At 39.3% G+C, this 20,509-nt stretch overlaps 1 protein-coding gene across 1 annotated transcript in view; it reads left to right on the forward strand.

Moving 5' to 3' along the window:
* LOC121297036 overlaps nt 1-13,692 on the forward strand; it is a 45,395-nt gene extending 31,703 nt beyond the window's left edge. Inside the window, exons 17-29 of the mRNA XM_041223047.1 lie at nt 60-288; nt 390-479; nt 633-813; nt 1,302-1,401; nt 1,675-1,826; nt 1,970-2,095; nt 3,992-4,223; nt 4,514-4,637; nt 4,742-4,807; nt 5,435-5,532; nt 5,917-6,027; nt 6,528-6,674; nt 12,785-13,692. Coding sequence (XP_041078981.1) covers nt 60-288; nt 390-479; nt 633-813; nt 1,302-1,401; nt 1,675-1,826; nt 1,970-2,095; nt 3,992-4,223; nt 4,514-4,637; nt 4,742-4,807; nt 5,435-5,532; nt 5,917-6,027; nt 6,528-6,674; nt 12,785-12,907 — 1,779 coding nt within the window. The 3' untranslated portion in view covers nt 12,908-13,692. The remainder of the gene's footprint in view (nt 1-59; nt 289-389; nt 480-632; nt 814-1,301; nt 1,402-1,674; nt 1,827-1,969; nt 2,096-3,991; nt 4,224-4,513; nt 4,638-4,741; nt 4,808-5,434; nt 5,533-5,916; nt 6,028-6,527; nt 6,675-12,784) is intronic.
* The last annotated feature ends 6,817 nt before the right edge of the window (nt 13,693-20,509 follow it).

Below are 20,509 nucleotides of genomic sequence, written 5' to 3' on the forward strand. Positions count from 1 at the left end.
TCATGCTGTGAGCTGGTATGAAGATTCCAATTGTTCTGCGGTTCTCTCCTCTACCCCAGTTCATTAACAGGGTGATGGAGGCAGTTCCCCTCACTGTACCTGCAGAGGGCGCCATTGCGCTGCCTGCCGACACCAAAGCCCTGCAGAGGCACCTTTGTGTGGTGCAGCTGGCCCGGTCCCTGGGCCTTCACCACGCCATGGACCGGGAGCACAAACTCGGCTTGATTCACGAACTGAAGACGAGGTACCGACACGGGCTGGAATTCGGTAAGCTGAGGCTTCCTTCAGGTGGGAATGAGTTTCCTGTGTAAAAAGAATTCACATTTTAAGAAAGGTGACCTCCAAACTGTTTTAATAGGTTTTAAGAAGACTTTTCTTTCTTCAAACAGGAAAGTCCAGCTTGAAAACTGAACTGCAGTACTCGGATGCATATTGTCTTCTTGCTGCCCACGTGTTAATCGATATGTGGGCTGAGACTGGTAGGTGAAGTTTCTCTTTCTATGTTAACCAGTGATTTGCAGGAGAATTGTACAGAGCCAGTACATTTACTTGTGTGTGCCTGTTAGGAGTGTCCAGGGATGATAATGCATAGGTGTTTTTAAGTTAGACTGAAAGTCTCTTTTGATTTGCAGGTGAGGAGTGGTCTCTGTGGCAATGTCTCAGACTGTTGGAAGAAGGTCTGATTCAAAGCCCCTCCAACGCCCAGTTTAAGCTGCTACTCATTCTCATCTTCTGCCGACTGGGGGCATTTGAGCCTGTTGTGGATCTTTACTCTAGCCTGGACGCCAAGCATGTGCAGCACGATACCATAGGGTGGGTGAGAGCAGTCTTTTAGTACTGCAACTTCTGTAGGCATATGCTCCTGGTCACTTGTGAAAACATCACCTGGCATTTGGAGCCACGAAACAATTGGAAAGAAGATTACAATTTCGTGTAATGCAACAAAGCTTGACTACAGTAGCAATCCCATGGCGATCTCAAAAAATCGTGTTTACCTTAATCATGCTGGGCATCACCTGCCTGATTTTCATTGCTCTGCAGTAAAAGCTCTTTTCAACAGCAGCTGTGTCAAGGTGTTGGAAGAGTATTTTGTAAAGTCCGACAGTTCATTTCAAAGGTGGTGGGAAGTTTGTCACTAGATGCGAGCATATATTGACCAAAGCTGTTTTGACATTGGAATGCTTGTATTACAGGAGACACTGTATTCAAGTGTATCATCTCCTGGTAGAGCGTGGGTTTAAATTAGCTAGTAAACAGCCAGCTGGCTTTGTGTTCCCTTTTTCATTGAGCTTGCTTTGCAGGTACCTGCTGACGCGCTACGCAGAGTCCTTGGGTCAGTTTGCTGCTTCTTCTCAGTCCTGTAATTTTTCACTCAGGTTTTTCCACTCCAACCAAAAAGATGTAAGTATGGATGTACATACTTAAAGCTTTAGCAGTACGTTAGCTCATCAGTTCAGGGTGAGATCGTTGAAATGCTGCACCTGTGTGATGTCTTGAGTGAAGACCAGTCCGCTTATCCAGCACCCAGTCAGCTTCCTCGTAAGCAGTCAGGCTGCATTGGAAAGTAAGACACATTAATGCTGATGTCTAGGTTTTGTACATCGCTGTGTTTTTTTAACTGACTCATTTATTTGAATTCTTTTTTTTTTGTTTTGTTTTTGTTGTTTTTTTTAGACCTCAGAATATATCATTCAAGCATATAAGTATGGTGCATTTGAAAAAATCCCAGAATTCATTGCCTTCCGGAACAGGCTGAACAGCTCGCTGCATTTCGCTCAAGTTCGCACGGAAAGGATGCTGTTAGACCTTTTTCTCGAAGCAAATATGTAAGTTTTACATATGGATATAATTTCTTTGAATGTTGTGGATGGAAGGATAGTAAGGGGGTATCGATAGATTAAATTAGAATGAAATAGGAATTCTTAAAGAAACGGAACCAAACCACTAATGACTCGGCTTCTTTTGACAGATTGTCCAGCTTGGAGGAGAATATTAAATCCATGGGTCTGTGTCCTGAAGAGGATGATATTCCCTGGAATGATATGAGGGACAATCGGGATTTGACTGTTCTTGCCAGCTGGGATCCAAAGGACAGGTATCGCTACTCTTTCTTTTCCTAAACACTAATGTTCAGCTATGTTCAAACGTTTTGCATCGCCAAGAATTTTCAGAGAGACAATTAAATATATATATATATATATATATATATATATATATATATATAGAAAGAACAAACAAAAATATGAAAGCAACATGGAACAATAACAATTTTACTGAGTTACAGTTCGTATAAGAAATCAGTCAACTGAAATAAATTCATTAGGCTCTAATCTATGGATTTCACATGACTGGGAGTACAGATATGCATCTCTTGGGCACAGATGCCTTAAAAAAAAAAAAAAAGTAGGGGCGTGGATCAGAGAACCAGTCAGTATCCACCATTTGCCTCATGCAGCGCGGCACATCTCCTTTGCATAGAGTTGATCATGCTGTTGATTGTGGCCTGTGGAATGTTGTCCTGCTCCTCTTCAATGGCTGTGCGAAGTTGCTGGATATTTGCGAGAACTGGAACACGCTGTCGTACACGTCGATCCAGAGCATCCCAAACGTGATCATTGGGTGACATGTCTGGTGAATATGCATGTTCAGCTTCCAGGAATTGCGTACAGATCCTTGCGACATGGGGCCGTGCATTATCATGCTGAAACATGAGGTGATGGCGGCGGATGAATGGCACGACAATGGGCCTCAGGATCTCATCACGGTATCTCTGTGCATTCAGATTGCCATTGATAAAATGCAATTGTGTTCGTTGTCCATAGCTTATGCCTGCCCATACCATAACCCCACCGCCACCATGGGCACAGCAAACCGCTGGCCAACACGACACCATACACTCTGTCTGCCATCTGCCAGTTACACTTGAAACCGGGATTCATCCGTGGAGAGCACACTTCACGTGCCATTGGCCATCGAAGGTGAGCATCTGCCCACTCAAGTCTGTTACGACGCCGAACTGCAGTCAAGTCACGACCTTGGTGAGGATGTCGAGCACACAGATGAGCTTCTCTGAGACGGTTTCTGACAGTTTGTGTAGAAATTCTTCGGTTGTTTCATCAGTTGTCCGAATGGCTTGTCTCAGACGATCCCGCAGGTGAAGAAGCCTGATGTGGAGGTCCTGGGCTGGCGTGGTTACACGTGGTCTGCGGTTGTGAGGCCGGTTGGACGTACTGCCAAATTCTCTACAACGACTTTGGAGGTGGCTTATGGTAGAGAAATGAACATTCAATTCTCTGGCAACAGCTCTGGTGGACATTGCTGCAGTCAGCCTGCAAATTGCACGCTCCCTTAAAACTTGAGACATCTGTGGCATTGTGTTGTGTTTTTTAGAGTGGCTTTTTATTGTCCCCAGCACAAGGTGCACATGTGTAATCATCATGCTGTTTAATCAGCTTCTTGATATGCCACACCTGTCAGGTGGATGGATTATCTTGGCAAAGGAGAAATGCTCACTAACAGGGATGTAAACAAATTTGTGCCCAAAATTTGAGAGAAAGAAGCTTTTTGTGTGTATGGAAAATTTCTAGGATCTTTTACTTCAGCTCATGAAACATGGGACCAACACTTTACATGTTTCATTTATATTTTTGTTCAGTGTTTGTGGGTATATATATATATATATATGTATATACACACACACACACACACATACACATTTCTATATTTTAACATCATGTAATCAGAGAAACTAAAAAATAATATTGCAAGTGTCTGCCGGAAGCCGTAATAGTAGTATTTCTTGTTACTTTTCAGTTTTGTTTGGAACACTACAAAGCGGTATGTAATTCAATATGTTAACATTATTCAGTTTATGAAGCAAAACGAGTTCATTCTATGGGGTGATGCAAAACGCTTGGTCGTAGCTGTAGGTGTTTGAGTGGCCGTGGGCGAGGCCGGTCTGATTACGTTGGTGCTGTGTGTTGTTTCCCAGGCAGCTTTCTGAAGAGCACAGGCGCTGGTCCCTGGAGGAGGAGACGCTGTGGCTGCGGATTCGCTCCCTTACCCTGCGCCTGATCGCTGCCCTGGCGACTCTCAATCACACCGTCGAACCAAACAACTCTCAGAACGGAGTGGAGTGCAAACCCAAGACGCTGCGCTCACTGCTCAAACAACTGCACTTTGCTCTGGAGTCAGGGAAGAGCTTTTCAGAGAGGAACGTGCAGGTAGGGCACCCTCAGCTGGCCTGGCTACGTTAATGTACACATCAGTTTTACACCAGAGTCTGGTGTTCATTTCGTATACAGTGACACTAACAAGGCTTCCCTCTAACTCTACATGAAAGAGGTAGACAACAAAGCAGGTTTATACATTTTAGGGCGGCTGTATTGACGTCTGTCCTTGTTGAGCTAATTAAAACGGACACCAAAAATAAACAATGTCTCTAACTACAGTGTTTCATATTGCATGCTGACATGTACACTTCTGACTGAATGAGTGATCTCTTGTCCTGCAGTACCCATTTCTTGGCCCTCCCTCCACGCGCCTCGCCCCCGCCCTCGCCAGCGGGTGCTTTCAGTGTCAGACGAGCGCCTTCCAGTTTGTTAGTGACGTGTATGATCTGGACTCAAACGGCTTGGGTAAGGTTTGAAGGAGAGGTGGGGAGGAAACCAAATTCTCTAAGTAATTTCATCCTGTCTGTTGTATCGCTGCCTCTGTCACAGAAGCATCTCCTTTCTTTCAGGCGACACAACCGAAGTCCAAGAAAGCATAGGGAACAGTTTGAAATCTTTATTAGCACAGTTAAAAGGTGAGTTTAAAATTAAAAAGAGCGTAACATCAGTGTGTATTCAAGCAGGTACTGTTTTTGATTCCATTGTAGGTGAAACTCTTGACTAATACAATTTTACACTAGGTCCATTCAGTTAAACTGCTGTAGTGTAGACTCACTCCTGTTCTGCTTTACTGTAATTGCCTCTCTCTGCTGAGTTTACTACAGTTGTTGTTCCTATTGGTCAGCAGGGGGCAGTGTCTTATCTACTTTAGCACTTACGTGTTCAAAACCTGAGATTCCCAACCTGTGATCTGGGAGTAAATTCCAGATGGTGCCTTAAGATACAGCATCTGTTTATTCCCAGATCCATTAATTGGCTACACTGTCAGGTAAACAAGCTTTGGTTTCCAACATCTGCCAAATGTGTAACATTTCCTATTCTGAAATTAACTCACCTACATCATCATCTTATTTTTTTGGTGACAACCTAAACAACATGTTGGTATACACTTTGGAAAGGTAGAGACCACTGTCTTAGACATATGCATTTCTGTGCAATATTCAGAGAGCCAATGAATTGCAGCAACTTTATAAAATATGAATGCATTGTTTTTTCTCTCTCTCTCTCTCTCTCTCTTTCTCTCTCTGTCTCTCTCTCTCTAGACATATTTAATAAATGCAAAGGGGATCTACTGGAAGTTAAGGACAGCCAGTGTAAAACCAAACCCTCCATTTTAGAAAATCTAGTCTTCTTTGTTGAGGTGAGTTTCTGTCTTTGTAAATCCCTGTTGGACAACCCTAACCAGAGATGGAAATAAGACTTGTGTTGCAGAGCGGTTTCTCCCATTCCAGATTTAAATATGTCCTTGATTAGCCCCAGTGTATTGGTAACACGTTCAGGTGACCTATTGAACTCATAGTAGAACCAGGAATGGATCCAAGTGCTATGCAATGGGAGTTGTCTTTTCATCCCTGCTAACAGAGGCATGGTTGGTCATGTAGTCCACACCAGGCTTTCCCGTTTGTGTACATTGCATATCTCTGATTGGAGTACAGAATGGATTTAGTGGGTCTTTTTTGTAGCTTATCGTCAATAGGGCCATTCTGTTTCTAACGTCAGGATGCTGTGCTGTGTTTTCTTCCAGACCATCTCCATCGTCCTGTGGGTGTCGAGTTACTGTGCTAATGTCCTTCGGCCTCTGAAGTCCAATTTACAGAAAAAGAAGAAGAAGAAAAAGGAGACCAATACAGCAACGGTACTGCAAGATTCTCAGGGACTGCTTGACTGGTTTGACTGCTATTAACTTCTGAACAGTGTTTGTACTGTGCCAAACAAGACATTGGCACATTCTTCATGAGGTAGTTTCTAGAGAGGCCACTTTCGTTTTATTTTCGAGTCCTGTTCTGGATGCATGTAGATGTTTTCTGGTAGCCACATAGCATAATCGTGGGAGCAAAATACCTTTTTGATCACTTTAAAACACCCTCATAAAAGTCAAACTTGGATGGCATTGAAGAAGGCATTAGTCAAAGCCTTTGTCTACCTGTCTTCGACACAGATTTATTTATTTAGTATTTATTTATTTATTTAAATAGTGCCAGGGAATTTCCGTGATTTGCATCCACCACTCCCATTAGGAGTTTTTCCAGGTGTTTATAATGAACATGCGAATCACTGATGTCACCATAAACTAAATGACAGCACTAAGTGTGGTTGAAACGTTCTGTTTCTGAAGGATGTAATTTCCGTCCACAGCCTCCTGTGTTTACCCGTTACCAGGAATATGTTGCATCGCTACAGACTTTACTCTCCGAGGCTCTTGATCACATTAAAGGGCTGGAAATTACTCTCACTGCACTGAAGCTTGAAAGCCTGTCTCTGGAGGACAGCGCACTGTCTGAGGTAAGATCCTCCTAATAGTTCATACTGCAGCACCTTCTTGGATTGAAAGTGTCTTCACAGGTTTAGGAAGGCGGCTTGCCTTTTTATAAGCCAAAAACATCAGGGCCCCCTAGCCTGGGTTTTTTATGTAAATTGATCACAACCACTGTGCAAAAGAGCATCTATGCAAGCGAGTCTTAACCACTATGGGCACACGGCTTTTATCCTCATCTCATCGATACGGCACAGAATCTGGAACGCACAACACTGCCTCTTGCTCTTTCCCTTGTAACTTTGTTTAAGGTAACATGTATGTGATGTATGACTGCTAGGGCTGGGGTCCTATGTAAGTTAGGGTCTTGGTTGGCCATCAGACAGGAGTTTGAGACCCCTGCTCTAGATTTCAAGGCTCTGGGTGTTTAACAGAAGGCATCCAACTCATGAAAGCAGATTAAACAGGGCTTTTGTTTATTTTTTTATTACTGTATAGAACTATAACCCTAATCCCACACACACAGCCTTTTGTCAGCACTTCTTTCTTGACTGATGGCTGTTGTTAATATTCATGTCTAAATGTAAATGTACTATCATAACTGATGAGGCCATCTTCTCTGTGGCTTTTTTCTAATTGGCTGTGAAAGTTTCCCTTGATTGTGCAGATGGAATCCAACATAATAAGCAGAGACACTGACTAATGCAATTTGACTGAGTGATCTGTTGAAGGGGAAGCACTCTTCTGGTTTTGATGGAGATGTGCATTGACATAATGGCGTAATTAGCCAGGTTTGTTGACCTCCATTCATTAATCGGTACTAACGAACATGTCGTACTTTCATGTTTAGATATAGATGGAAAACTTGATGAGGTTACAGGGTTCTCCCCTTTTCAGCTGGGTGGGCCTTCCGGCAAAGTGGCTGTCGTGGCCCGGCTGAAAAAAACAGATTTGCCCTTCTCGCTGATGCTACTGTGCCTTTAACAATAAGAACTGATTGCGTTTCTAGCAGACTAGATCAGTTGCGCATTGCTGGGTGAAAAAAATCTTGGAACCACATGACAGCTGTGTTATGTTTTGACACATTTCACCAGTCAGAGAGTTGAAGGGGTGGGTTTTGTGTGTTAAGCATGTCAAGAGGCTAAAATGATAAAAATCATTAAAAATAAGCAATTATTTCCAAAGCAAAAATAGTGACAATGGATGAACAATTGTCCTCTGACATATGCTTAAGTGCAGAGGTGCTGGATTATTACACTGCGGTTTTATGCAACAGTTATGATGGTGACCAAACATGTATGAGTACTGTTTTTAAAATGAAGCAGCCAGACATAGTCAGCGAAAGACAACACATTATTCAAATTCTTTGTCGTGTTATATATTTAAGGTAAGGCAAGTTTATTTTTCCATTTGAAAGTGCTCCTGGCTATAATGTTCTGCCGCCTGACTGGAGAGAACCCTGGGTTAGCACAAATATTTTAAGACTCTTATTGCTGTTGAAAGCTGCAGTATACTGTAGATGGTGTTCATGTCTGCTTTCTGATACTACAACCTCTAATTTGGTATCTATGCAGATATTTATGCTATTAACACAACTTGTTCTGTGTGTAAAAGAGGTATTGTATTACACACGCACATTGCTCTCTGTTCTCTCTCGCACCAAATATAATGTCTTTGAAAAAGTGTTGTTAATGTGGATTTTCATATTGACCTCTGTTAAACATTTGGTTGAGTGGTAACTAACACAACATTTTTCTTTACTTAATGACTTGACAGCCATCTGTGTTTTAGTTTTTTTGTGAAGGATTGATAGGGTATAGTAAATGTTTTAAAGCTCAAGTGAATATCAACATTGAATAATATGTTGGTCCACATCTTAAACTCGTAGCCATTTGTGATTTGTGACTGTAAAATAAGTAGTTCTGGTAAGCCATTCTCCAGTATGTGGTGGTGTTTATATGTAAAGGATTATGGGAAGCGTTCTGTACAAACAGCCCAAACCAGTTCTACATTGCTTCGATAGCGTTTTAACCCAATCATCAACTGAAAGCTGTAGCTTGGTAAAGCTAGGCTGCAGTCCTAATGTATCTCTTGTACATGCAGAGTGTGAGTGAAGAAGAGGGCTGGATCACTTCTCTCTTAGCAGAAACACATTGCCACTTACTGCCCTGATATATCCAGAATGTGACCTTTTCACCCTTCCTTTGGCAGTAACGACCATTATATCAACAGGTGTTTTAAAAAACCTACATGCAAAAACCCTGTTATAAAACGTCGACTTGTTTGGGATATCAAAGGAAGCCTTTGAACTGTTCAGATGCACAAACCTGAAGAGATTGTGCTTCATTGGAAGTGTTCTTTAAGTAAGGTAGAGATGGGGTTGTCTCAGAATTAGACTGCTATCACATGTCTTAACCCTTTGCAGTCCATTTATTCAGCGCTTGTCTGGAGAGTCGGGTCCAATTTATTTTCACACGCGCTGTTTATTTTACATGCACTGTTTAAAATATATATTTTTTCAGAGTAAAACAGGTTTAAAAGGCACTGAATCGCAAAAGGACACTCAGTACTGCATCTCCAGCCAAACCCCACCCCTTGTTCGCTGTATTTTTTACATACCTCTTTATAGACGTTTTATCACCAAACTCCTCAGTAATACAATCCAAGTCATTATTTTATTACTATAACATCTCAAAAAGCTCTGCAAATGTCTTCGAGTATTCTTTGAACGCTGGATGCGGAAACAGACTTTTGTTATGTGACCGTGTTATCTCTGTGGTGCAGGGTATATCTCAGATACACCTGTTTTTTTTCTTTTTTGTTTTCGGTTTCAATTGGTTATTGAAAGGTTTTTCTCTGCTTTTTCCGGAGAGAAAAAAACAACTAGAGACCTGTGCTTTACATCTTTTTGATGATGTCGGACAGGATCCGACATCAGACTGTAAAGGGAAAATTGTAATGTCGGACCTGGTCCGGCATAGGACCGCAAAGGGTTAATACAAGGTGATTTAAAGGTATTGCAGGGCAGTACAGGGTTACAATGCAAGATTCATCTTATAAATACAGTATAGTTTACAGTAAGTGTAAATAATACTACTAAAATACAATAAGAACTAGGATGTAACAAGATAGGGTTACAAGAAGTTAAATCTACAACAACACATTAGTAATGCAATAGCTGAGGATCCAGTAAGGTGGTGCATAGGTCAGGAAAGTCCAGTGCATTGTAGGAGGGGCAGAGCAAGAGAACTACAATGGGCGTGTGTGATTGGAGGAACAGGAGATTACAACTGAGGGGGGAGTGGCATTTATGTGGGATGACCCAAGAAAGGAATGCACCCTGCCATTTCGTACAATTGCTTCCCTGTATTTAATGATGTTGGTGTTTCAGTTTTAAACATTTTGCACTGTGTCTTGATTCTGTCTCCAACAGTATATGCAGATAGGGGGGGCAATACGTACTTCTGTCCTGTATCTCATTTATAGAATGTGATTTATCCTGTTAGGGTGCTACTGTTCAGATAAGCTGGGACGACTCCTAAAGAATTGCTATGAAGGTGCCTGGCAGCTTTTGTCAAGACACTTCCTTCATACAAGTGCAAATTCCCTCCCTGTAGTTGTATTAATACTAGAATTGTTTTACTGTGCTACTAGACAGACTTGTGGGACTCAAATCCGGAACTTGGACTCGAGTTGCATTTTTCGTGACTCAAGTCACGGCCGCAAAAGACTCGGACTCGACCTTGTGTGACTCGGACTCAAACGTTCAGACTGTGTGACTCAGAGATATTAATGACTAGTCCTCTCTTTATTTTATATTATAGTTACAAGGAAACTGTGAGCAATAAAAACCCATCCAACAAAACATTATCCAGTCACTGGTTAGCCCTCTTGTCTCTGCAGCCAATAAAAGTAAGAAATTGGAAGCAAGTTAGGTTGTAGCTAAACCCACCCCCACATAAATCCAACTGCAATTTTAAATTTATTTTTTCTTTTGCATGAAGTTTTATAAGGAATAAATAATGCCACCACGGTGAAGTGTGTAATTATTTGGCTTTTAACGAGCATTTCTTTTCACGATTTTAAGCCTTGTTCTTTAAGCACTGCAGAAATACGTTTCTAAAACTGCATTCTTGAAAAATATGTAATTTGATTTTGCTGAGCTCCCTGAATCTCTGGAATATTATTTATTTGCACTGAAAACAATCGAACATTGGTGACCTTTATACTTTTGAGTTTACTGAAAACAAAAATGAATGAAAATAAAATAATCATGCAAGTTTTATAATCGTACTTTAGATATTCTTGTATTCATGTCAGGAAGTTGCTGTGTGATTATGTATTCTATGCTTTGTTTCGCGCTCGTTACCAGCACACGCCATCACTGTTTGCAGCAACGTCAATAAATTCACTCAGCAAATGCAGTGTAAAACTAGCACTAAAGTCTCAAATCGAAAATTGTCCACCAGATATCAGGCTGATATAACAGAAGGACTGATTGATAGCAAAAAAAGAATGACAGAATAACTTAACACCACTTCGTTTACCAAAATAAAAATTATTTATTATGGATGAGAGAGAAACACATTAACAATACGCTGTGCAGCGTCAACCTAGAAATCTGTCAGTGTGAACTTCCTCTTTTTATTCCATTATGAACCTGCACAAACGGGAAATATACGGAAAAATAAAATGTTATTTGTTTTTGTGTAAAAGATGAAAAATAAAACAGACACTATCTATGAACTGAAGCACAATCTCATAAATGCGTCATTGTATTACAGACTTAATAAAAGTGCAAATGCAATGAAAGTGAAACATAACATTTCTGTTTTGCAAAGCAAATACAACTAATACAAACTTTGCTATTTAGAAACGGTGTGTGTGTGATATATATTACACACATAAATACATACATACTGTTCCAATGTCTAAATCAAGTTGGTAGATTTTACTGGAGTTGAAGTCAAAGCAGCTATTATAGTCAGTGGTGAAAGTAACTTTAATTTCTTACCAGTGTAGTGTTATTTTCAGGTACGTGTTAGTCGTACTCAGCACACTGCGCTTGCTTGCACATGCCTAAACAACTTCCTCTAAGAAAGCAGGGAAGAGCCCATTCAAAACTGGTACTTTGTACTGTTTTTGGTCCTTTACATCATTTCTTAATTGAATGTATCATATTTTCCAGTCTTTCACATTGTTTTTAATGTAATTCAGATTTTTCCACAGTTTAAAAAAAATAGTATGTGAATATTTCATATGCAGTTGATTGCGCATATACCAAAATCTGATGACGTACCATTTGCAATCTGTCAATGTACCACTTTCTGACATTACACAATTCTGGTTGTGGTGTGCCTACCACATTCTGACGATGTATCACTTTCTAACACTACACCGGCTCTATAGTCCAGACCACGGCTTCTATCAAAGTGAAAAACAACATCCACAACCTGAACTTAAAGCTTATCTATAAACTTCAAACAGTATATATTCAAACAGTATTCCAATCCCAAAAGAACAGAAGATAGTGACAGAGAAGTTGAAAAAGGCATTCAAATAGATTTATCTTGCTAGAAATAAATAATCAGTCTTTTTTTTTGTATTTTATTTATTTATTTTAAATGTGCATTTTTCCTGAGGGATATCAGACAACGTTCGTTAGGTAAACTGTTCCCCCACTACTACCACTAGTTGAATGAAAATTGATTTGAGTTTGATTCAAGGACTCGAATGATAGACTCGGTTTCGAGGACTCGACTACACGTCTGCTACTAGACATGATTATTTACAGTAGATCCTGGGGATTATTCGGGTATTAAGAGTTATACAAACAATAAATGTATTGTCAATAATTTTTTATAAAAAATGAAGGGTTAATAATGCATTTACTGGAACAGCTGTGTTTGTCCCAGTTTTCTAGGGCTTAGTTTGGCTGATTGTTTTGGTTTTTGACTGTACATGCAATTCTGATCATGTGGGATTGTGTCACATTGTCTATGTTGGAATCCATCATTCAACTGATCTGATGAATCTATTTAATAGACAAGGCCATGATTTAAAGGCCCTAAAGATTACTGAAGATAAGACCCGTAATGTGATGCTTACAGCCTCTTCCCATCATCCCTTGTTTTTCCAGGCTGAGAGGAAGTTTACAAAGGCCGTCAGAGGGAAGGTTCAAAGCAGCTACCAGCGTTCCCTGCAGGAAGTTGGCGAGCTCCTCAAGAAGAGACTGGACACCCTGAAAAGCCTGAAGATCTGATTGGCTCCAGCAAGTTGATCTGAGCTATCGTCAGTGCCAGTCTGTCCACCTGCGAAATCCCGAACTTCCTCCTTGAACGCATGAAGGACTTGTAATCTTAAAAACGTTTTTAGAATAACTACTCCAAATAAATTATTGTACATAAAGTCCACAGGAAACAAAACAGAAAAAGCTCCTGGACTGGGACACTTCACTTTTTTTTTCAATACATATTCATGAGCATATACCAACACGTTGTATACAACCCTGTCTCCACGGATCTTCGATATCACTGGGGGTGGGGAAGTACAGTTAGAAGCTTTTGTATAGCCATGTATGTAGGGTGAATAGCAAAAGAGACGAGAAGAGCCTTCATCCATTGAAAGGTGTTTAATTTATTGACTCTTAATGAAAAGAGTGAATTGTTACTCTGGAGCTCAGAATGTCTTTTTTTTTAATTTGTAGGAGCTTGCAGAAAACTTAAGCTGGGCCAGCAATAACATACAAGTTTGCATTTTTTAAAACAAAGCTACGCACCACACGACCCCGCACTGCAGGGCATGAACTGTTAGAGCACCAAAAAAGGGTCTTCAAATTGGAAGGATCAAAATACACGAAATCAGCTGGCGGCCTTTCATAGTTTGTTTAAACTCTGAGAAACAGATCCAGGTTCTGTAACGTTTTTGTTTCTTTTCTGACTCTACATTTATCCTGTAACTGAAAATGTACACAGTGCAATAACGGTGCCTGTCACAGAATTGCCCAAACTGGGAGGATTTTAATAAATAAGTGACCAGTTTTCCAAACAAGGGGCCTGAACAAGGCAACTAATGAAATACATGTGTGAGGCTGTGTTTAGCCATGGTAATCTCCTTCTCTTTGTCATATCAACGTACTCTTTAAATATGGCAGACCTGAAAGAGGTCTTGGACAAATAGCGACAGGCAAAATAATCAGGAGCCACAGGTAGATAACCTCTATTCCACAGCCAACTAAAATTACAGTTCACACTTTCTTATTTAAACAAAAAAGTCAGTGACTGAAATCTAACCGCTCCTTCAGAAGTCACGCAGGTCACAAGGGCTTCTGGTTACCATGAGGATTGCAAACTAGGCCCGTAAGTCAACCTGGAGATGGCAGTGGGTCTGCTGCCTTGCGTGTCCTGTGGCCTGTTTGCCAGGATCATGGTCTAGACCAGTGGTTTTCAACTCAGGTCCTAAGCACCCAGCACTAATAATTAGCTTAATTGGAATTGTTTTCAGCTCTTAAGCAGTTGGAGATGTCAGCTATAAAAGGTGATAAATAACTTGAAATCTGCAACTTTTTAGGAGCTGAGAACAATTAAAAAGGCCTAATTAAGCTAAATATTATTTCAAATAAGGGCTTAGTTAAGTAACTAAGAGCAATTTGAATGAAAACCAGAAGACATGGGTAGTCGAGGACCGGGATTGATAATCACTGGTTTAGACCAAGAAGTTTTACTGTTTTAAAACATCATATTATGTTTTCAGATTCTATTTTAAAACTTGAGTTTTACTTTTTCATTTCAGCACAAGTGGCTTGCAAGAGGGCTTTATTTATTGTGTTGACGTGGTCCTCCATGTTTTTATAGTGTTATGCCCTGCAGTATAAAATGAAATTTAGTTCTAGCAATAGTCTGGTGTGTGTCTGAGAGTTTTTGGGGGGGAGGGTTTATGTTTGAACTGCTGCATTCGTCCATTGATGACATGATGATAATAAAAAGCTCCAGAAATAAAATATTTTAGTCCTGTCTTGGTAAAACCATTAATTTAATATACAGAAAAACATATTTAAAAAAATTCAGATTTCTGACCACCATTGTCCGATGAAACTTGTATTTTAAAATGGCTGACAATCTTTTTAACATTGTCATCGGCTCTAAATAAATTTTGTTAGAAAACCTGGAATTGATTAGATTTCTTTCTTTTCTAAGTACTTGTTGGGCGAGTTGAAGTTTATGGCCCATCCAGCCTGTCCAGAAAATTAACTTTGCAAATATTCAACACATACATAAAAGTGTTTGTTGTTCTGTGAATGACATATTATTAGCAATTAATTTAGATTTTGCTGCTGGGAATTAATAGATACAAACAAAAATCATTTCATGATCAGACCACCAGAGACACTTCCTGCTCCTATTTAAAAACATGTTTGAGGTTGTTTCTGCTCATCACAGCTGTGCTGATGGAAATTCCTGAGAAGGGAAGTGAAAAATAGTCTTACTAGATTACTGATTTTAGAAAAGCCTTTTTTTAATTGATCTATTTGTTATACTGCACCAGCTTAACCAGCTCCTCAACCAATGCCCAGCAGACAACCATGAGCTCTGACCAGGGGTGGAAAGTAACGAAGTAAAAACACGTAGTTACACTACTTAAGTATTTGTTTTTGGGATACTGAAGCGCGTTTGTTTAGAAATGCTTGTACTTTTTACTCTACTACATTTCCCAGAAGCATCTCGTTTACTCGTTCTTTCAGCACACTGACGCTTGCGCTGGCCAGGAATCTGATTGGGTACAGGATGCGCGGTGTCTGGTTGTTTGACGATGACATGACATGTTAATGTCCAACCAGAGATCGTTTTGATTTTTAAAATAACCAATCAACAAACAACGTTTAGCTGCGGAGGATGCATTTGTGATTTAGAAGATTAGCAGGAATCTACAAGCAGCTTCTTAACAGGATTTCACATTATTAACATTTGATCCTAGAATTATTTCATGAACTGTGTTTTATTTATGGATAAAGGTTTTGACTAAAATTTAAATTCCAGATTTGAAATTTAAATGAAACATTTGAGCCCAAAGGAGCCGGCTTAATCGTGTGGTAATGCCCTCGCCTAAGGCGAGAAGGCTATTGAGGGCTCAAATGCTATTAGAATGTGGATGCGTTAAACAAAGTGTAATTACTTTTTTTCCTAATAGTTTTATCATGATTTTATGAAGAATTAGTTTTTGTTTCAAAGCGTTTACCTCAGTATTCCATGAGCAATGCGGTTTTATTAAAAAAAACGGTAACAGTACTTCTACTCAAGCAATTCGTTTGAATACTTTTAAGAACACAAAATATGTGTGTTTACAAAAGGACAAAAGGACGGCTTTTCCTATTGTCTACCGGACACTGCCTGAGCAAGCGTGACCCTTAATCCCGATCCCACACTGCCTGTTAGGAGTCAAATCCTATTAGTGAACTGCAATTTAAAACTTCAGCAATAATCTGAAGAACAATTAACGATGCACTGGAACTATAATGTCCACGAAGTAGATCAGAGGACCTGGGTTTAAAGCTTAATCTCAGTGCCACTAATGCTGAGCAATTGATTGAGTTCTGGTCAAGCGTGACCCCGACACTGCGTCACTAATACTTGCTGGGATTCCTGGAGGATACATGGAATATCAAAATGTATTAATCTAAAGTATTGGCCATTTTTGGAAGTGAAATGTGTAATATCTGATTGAACTATAGATCTTACTGTATTTGTAAAGTATAATTCAATACATTCAGGGTATATTTCAGCTCTGCTTGTCATATTTTAATCAGCCAGGTAAAGCCACAGAATACAGTTCTTGCCTGTAATTGTTGAACGTGCCTTTGCTTTGTGTAGCAAAACGGTTCTGATACGTTGCCTTAGTTCTGTTTATGTGTTAATTCTCAATTTAAAGGCTGCTGCTGGTAACTCAGTCATTGATCGTATGGGGAATGTTCTTCTATGCTTTTGGGGACAGCATTTGAAAGATCCCATGTGGAGTATCTATGGTCTGTAGTTAAGAATAGCACACTATAAATTAAAGTTTGTCAACGTTGTCTCCACAGAGGAACATCAATCTAGATATGTCTGTGTGACGAGGCTTGTGCTTGAGTGATCCTTCTTTTGAAGCTGCACATGTGTATTGCAGTCTGGGAGTGTTTGCATGATCAGAGATTAGTCCCAGGATGTGAAGTGTGAGGAGCCCTGGGCTTCAGTACAACAGGTTCAGGGTGAAGCCTGTGCCAGGATATCAGAAACTCAACCCCTCAGCACTCTGGGAGCTTTGCCTATATACTGAGCGTACTATAAAAACAAATGATTTCCACAGATTTTGTTAATAATAATAATAATAATAATAATAATGTATTATTGCAACAGAACATTCAGACTAATCACTAACTTGCAACCTGCTTCCTGTTTCAGCGAAGCATTGAAGAGTGAACTATACAGTCTGGAGCCAGAAGAAACTCATGGGAGGAATTCCCCAGTTCAAAAAAAAGAGGGATTTCCTTATTTAGGATTTACAGTCTAGAATTGTTGTTTACTAGTGGTCTGTTATCTGGTTCTTAAATGATAACCCGTCCATTCAATATAGATGCAATTATAATTAAAAAAATAAATAAAATAAGCATAAATATTCCTAGGTTGGTGTTCTAGATTGCTTTTAAAGATGCCATCAACAGCCCAGAACAGTGTCCTTAAAATATATAAATTTAGTTTACAAAATATATTTCCACAGAAAACAAAAAAGGAAGATAGTAATGTAACCAGCTAGTAAGAAGAAAATAATTAACAGCTTTCACTTATAGGATGTAACAATGCTTTTAACAGTTTCCTGGTTGCTCAAACTCCTGGCTCATGGGCATTTAAATAATATAGTCGAGGGCAGCTCTGAAACCCAGGACTGGCTGCCAGGCTTGTGTGAGTTTCTGTCCTTATTTATTCTTGTGAAACCGGAGGGTGATATATTTGAAAGCCTCTTAAGTTGCATTTGTTTGGATTAAAGTCAAGGAAGAGAAACCAGGTGAAAAAACAATGATCTTTACACCACAGAAAAAGGAAGGACCAGCTTGTTATACCGGCACTGTTATACCCCAGGTGTGATGCAGGGTTTAAACAGAAAGAAATTAACAGCTATGTGCCTTTTACACTGCATAATGCAGCGAATATCCTTTTTCCTACATCATGGGTCAATAAATGAAACAGGTTTTGATGAAATAAAAAACAGCCTTACTGTTGAAATAATGTTTGTAGTCATCGATAGTACATTACACTACAGTCTGGTACTGCATTTGCACAAACTATATGCAGGGTTAGAAACTCACACATCAGTGTTTACTCAAAATCTGCTCTGAACTGGTAGCACTTATAGTATCCAAACATGACATCTCGCAAGGGCGGAATTGCTCAAACTCCTGGTCCTGAGTTTCTAACCCTGTCACTTTGATGCATAGCCAAACAATGCAAAATACTGTACAGCTAAATGCTTTTAAAAAGAGGGACATTGGCCCTCACCCTGTTTACCAATGTTTTTGCTCCATGCACAAATCACACCTAACACCTTCTGCCAGAGGCTGTAAACCAGAAGATAGTGAAAAATCTAAGCAAAGCAAAAATAATTACAAAAGAAAAACAGCTTTAGGGATGAACTGCCGTCCCCAATCTTGGGTCTTACAGGTACATTTGTACCTTGAATGATCTTGCTAACCACTAAACCATGAGGATGCCAGGTTTAGTTTAGTGTTTGTCAGTGATTCTTCAGCATGCTTTAATAAACGTCCTACTGACTATAGAGCGTTGGGGAGCATCAGTTGGTTTATACAAAGGCAGTTTAAAATATTGAGTACTTAAATACATTTTAATTGGAACACACTAAAATATATACTGTACAGGAAAAAAAAAAATATTGTAATACTGTATGTAATATTGGGGTTTAAAAAGAAAAAGTATGTTAAATAGATGTATTATACAATTAAATAATTCTGCAACAACAAAAACTAATTTTCTGTCTGTTCTTGACTTTTATTATTGAAGTCTACTCTCTCAAAAGGGAAGGTTTGTACTGAGTTCTGAAATAAGGAAAGTTTTTTTAGTTTTTTAATTACCGTTAAGCTACCGCTTTTTATAGAAATATATACTGTATGTTTCGTGTGGGAAGTCTTGCTGTTAATGAAAAAAAAAAAAAAAAAAACCGTTCGCTGCAATTTATCGCTTACAATTTTATATCCCCACCCGTATTTTATTATGTAATTTTTTATGTAAGCAACAAACTGCTGAATCACGTATAGCAACAAGGAGAAGTAAAACGGTGACACAGAGCAACATGCACATAACAGCAAGGTGTCCGCTGACAGAGACCTCCGCTCTGTAGACTGTTTGTAGTGGGTGTCCAAGGGAGAGTGGATTTAGACAGGGGGTAATTGCTTGGGCTGCCAGCTGCGGTTCATTAGAGAAAATAAGAGAGACGCGTTTTAAACAATCGGTAACATCTGGCAAGATACACATATTTGAAATGCCAGATGTTTTTTACATGCAAAAACAAAACAAAACAAAAAACACGTTGCCACTAAACACAGTGCATGCACATAAGTATTGACAACCCCAATTAATTCCAATAGTTCTCCAGCTTTGAATATTGCTGGGTCCAGTTAATGTTTTTTGTTGTTTGTTTTTTTTTTTTTTTTTTTTTTTTTTTCAAAAACAAACACGACTTCAGGTTGCTAGAACTGTTATAGAACAGTGTTGAAATATACTCCAGACTTGTATGCTATGACGAGTTGTATAGAAGAACATTGGGTAAAGAAGGACATACCTTTAAGTCGTGTCATATAAACATTTCTAACCATTTGTATTAATTTTCTATTTGGAATAAATTGTATAAATATATGGATATTGCCGTTGAAAGACAAATTCAATGACTCAAATCCCTTCTAACCATTGAATTTATCTAGGATGTTTTAGTATTTGTAAATGTAGCACTGTTGAGTGTAATCAGGTTTGAACAATGATTTACCGTACACTATCCGTTTGGTGCGCAGATGTAATGTGACCATAAAACCAGCCCTTTCCTCTTTGTTGTATTATATTGCTTGTATCCCGCTGTTGATGGCTAGCTGTGACTGCGCTTATATCACACATCTCTTTTGCAGTTTGTCTGTTCCGTTGACTCTTAATCATCAACATTCTTGTAGTTTAAGGCACTATCAAGACAGCTTTACCCCGTGAGTTCTTTAAAGAATGTTTTTCTGAATAAAGATAAAAGCTTGATAAGAGTTTCATGAATAATAACGTTTTTGTGAATATCCCTGGCTTTAAGTCCTCGAGTGCGTGCCACATGCAAGTGTCTTATCTATTTTTAATGCATATGCCGTTTGTTTTGGTTTGTTAGGGCAATTTCTCGAACTCCAAAGAGTTCACCCAAACTGTTTTAAAAATTTTTAAAAAAGTGACCGAAGGGGCATAACATGTATCGTTCGAATTGTTTAAATATCTTGCAGCAAAAGTAAGAGATTTTATTTTTTTACAAGCACCCCCCCTCAATCAAACAGAATTTCCAAATTTGTAAAATGTAGCCTAATTCCCTTTCATAGTGAAATGTGTTTCCACCGAGGAGTTGAAAACGTTGCTTTAATGAATACATTCAAAATAAAGGGAAGTTGTTAATTTAGGTCAAACAAAAAGTCAGATACTAGAAGAATAAGAAACACAATACATGCAGTCTGTTTTCTTTCTGTGTGGTGCGTTGATACGCACAATTATATGAGCCTATTCAACTTGTAACTATATCACACAAAAACACAGCCAGCTTCCTCCCCCTAACAAAAGCCTTGCTGCACAGGACAGTACAGCATTTC

Source organism: Polyodon spathula, chromosome 22, assembly GCF_017654505.1.
Source record: "Polyodon spathula isolate WHYD16114869_AA chromosome 22, ASM1765450v1, whole genome shotgun sequence".
Taxonomy (NCBI): Eukaryota; Metazoa; Chordata; class Actinopteri; order Acipenseriformes; family Polyodontidae; genus Polyodon; species Polyodon spathula.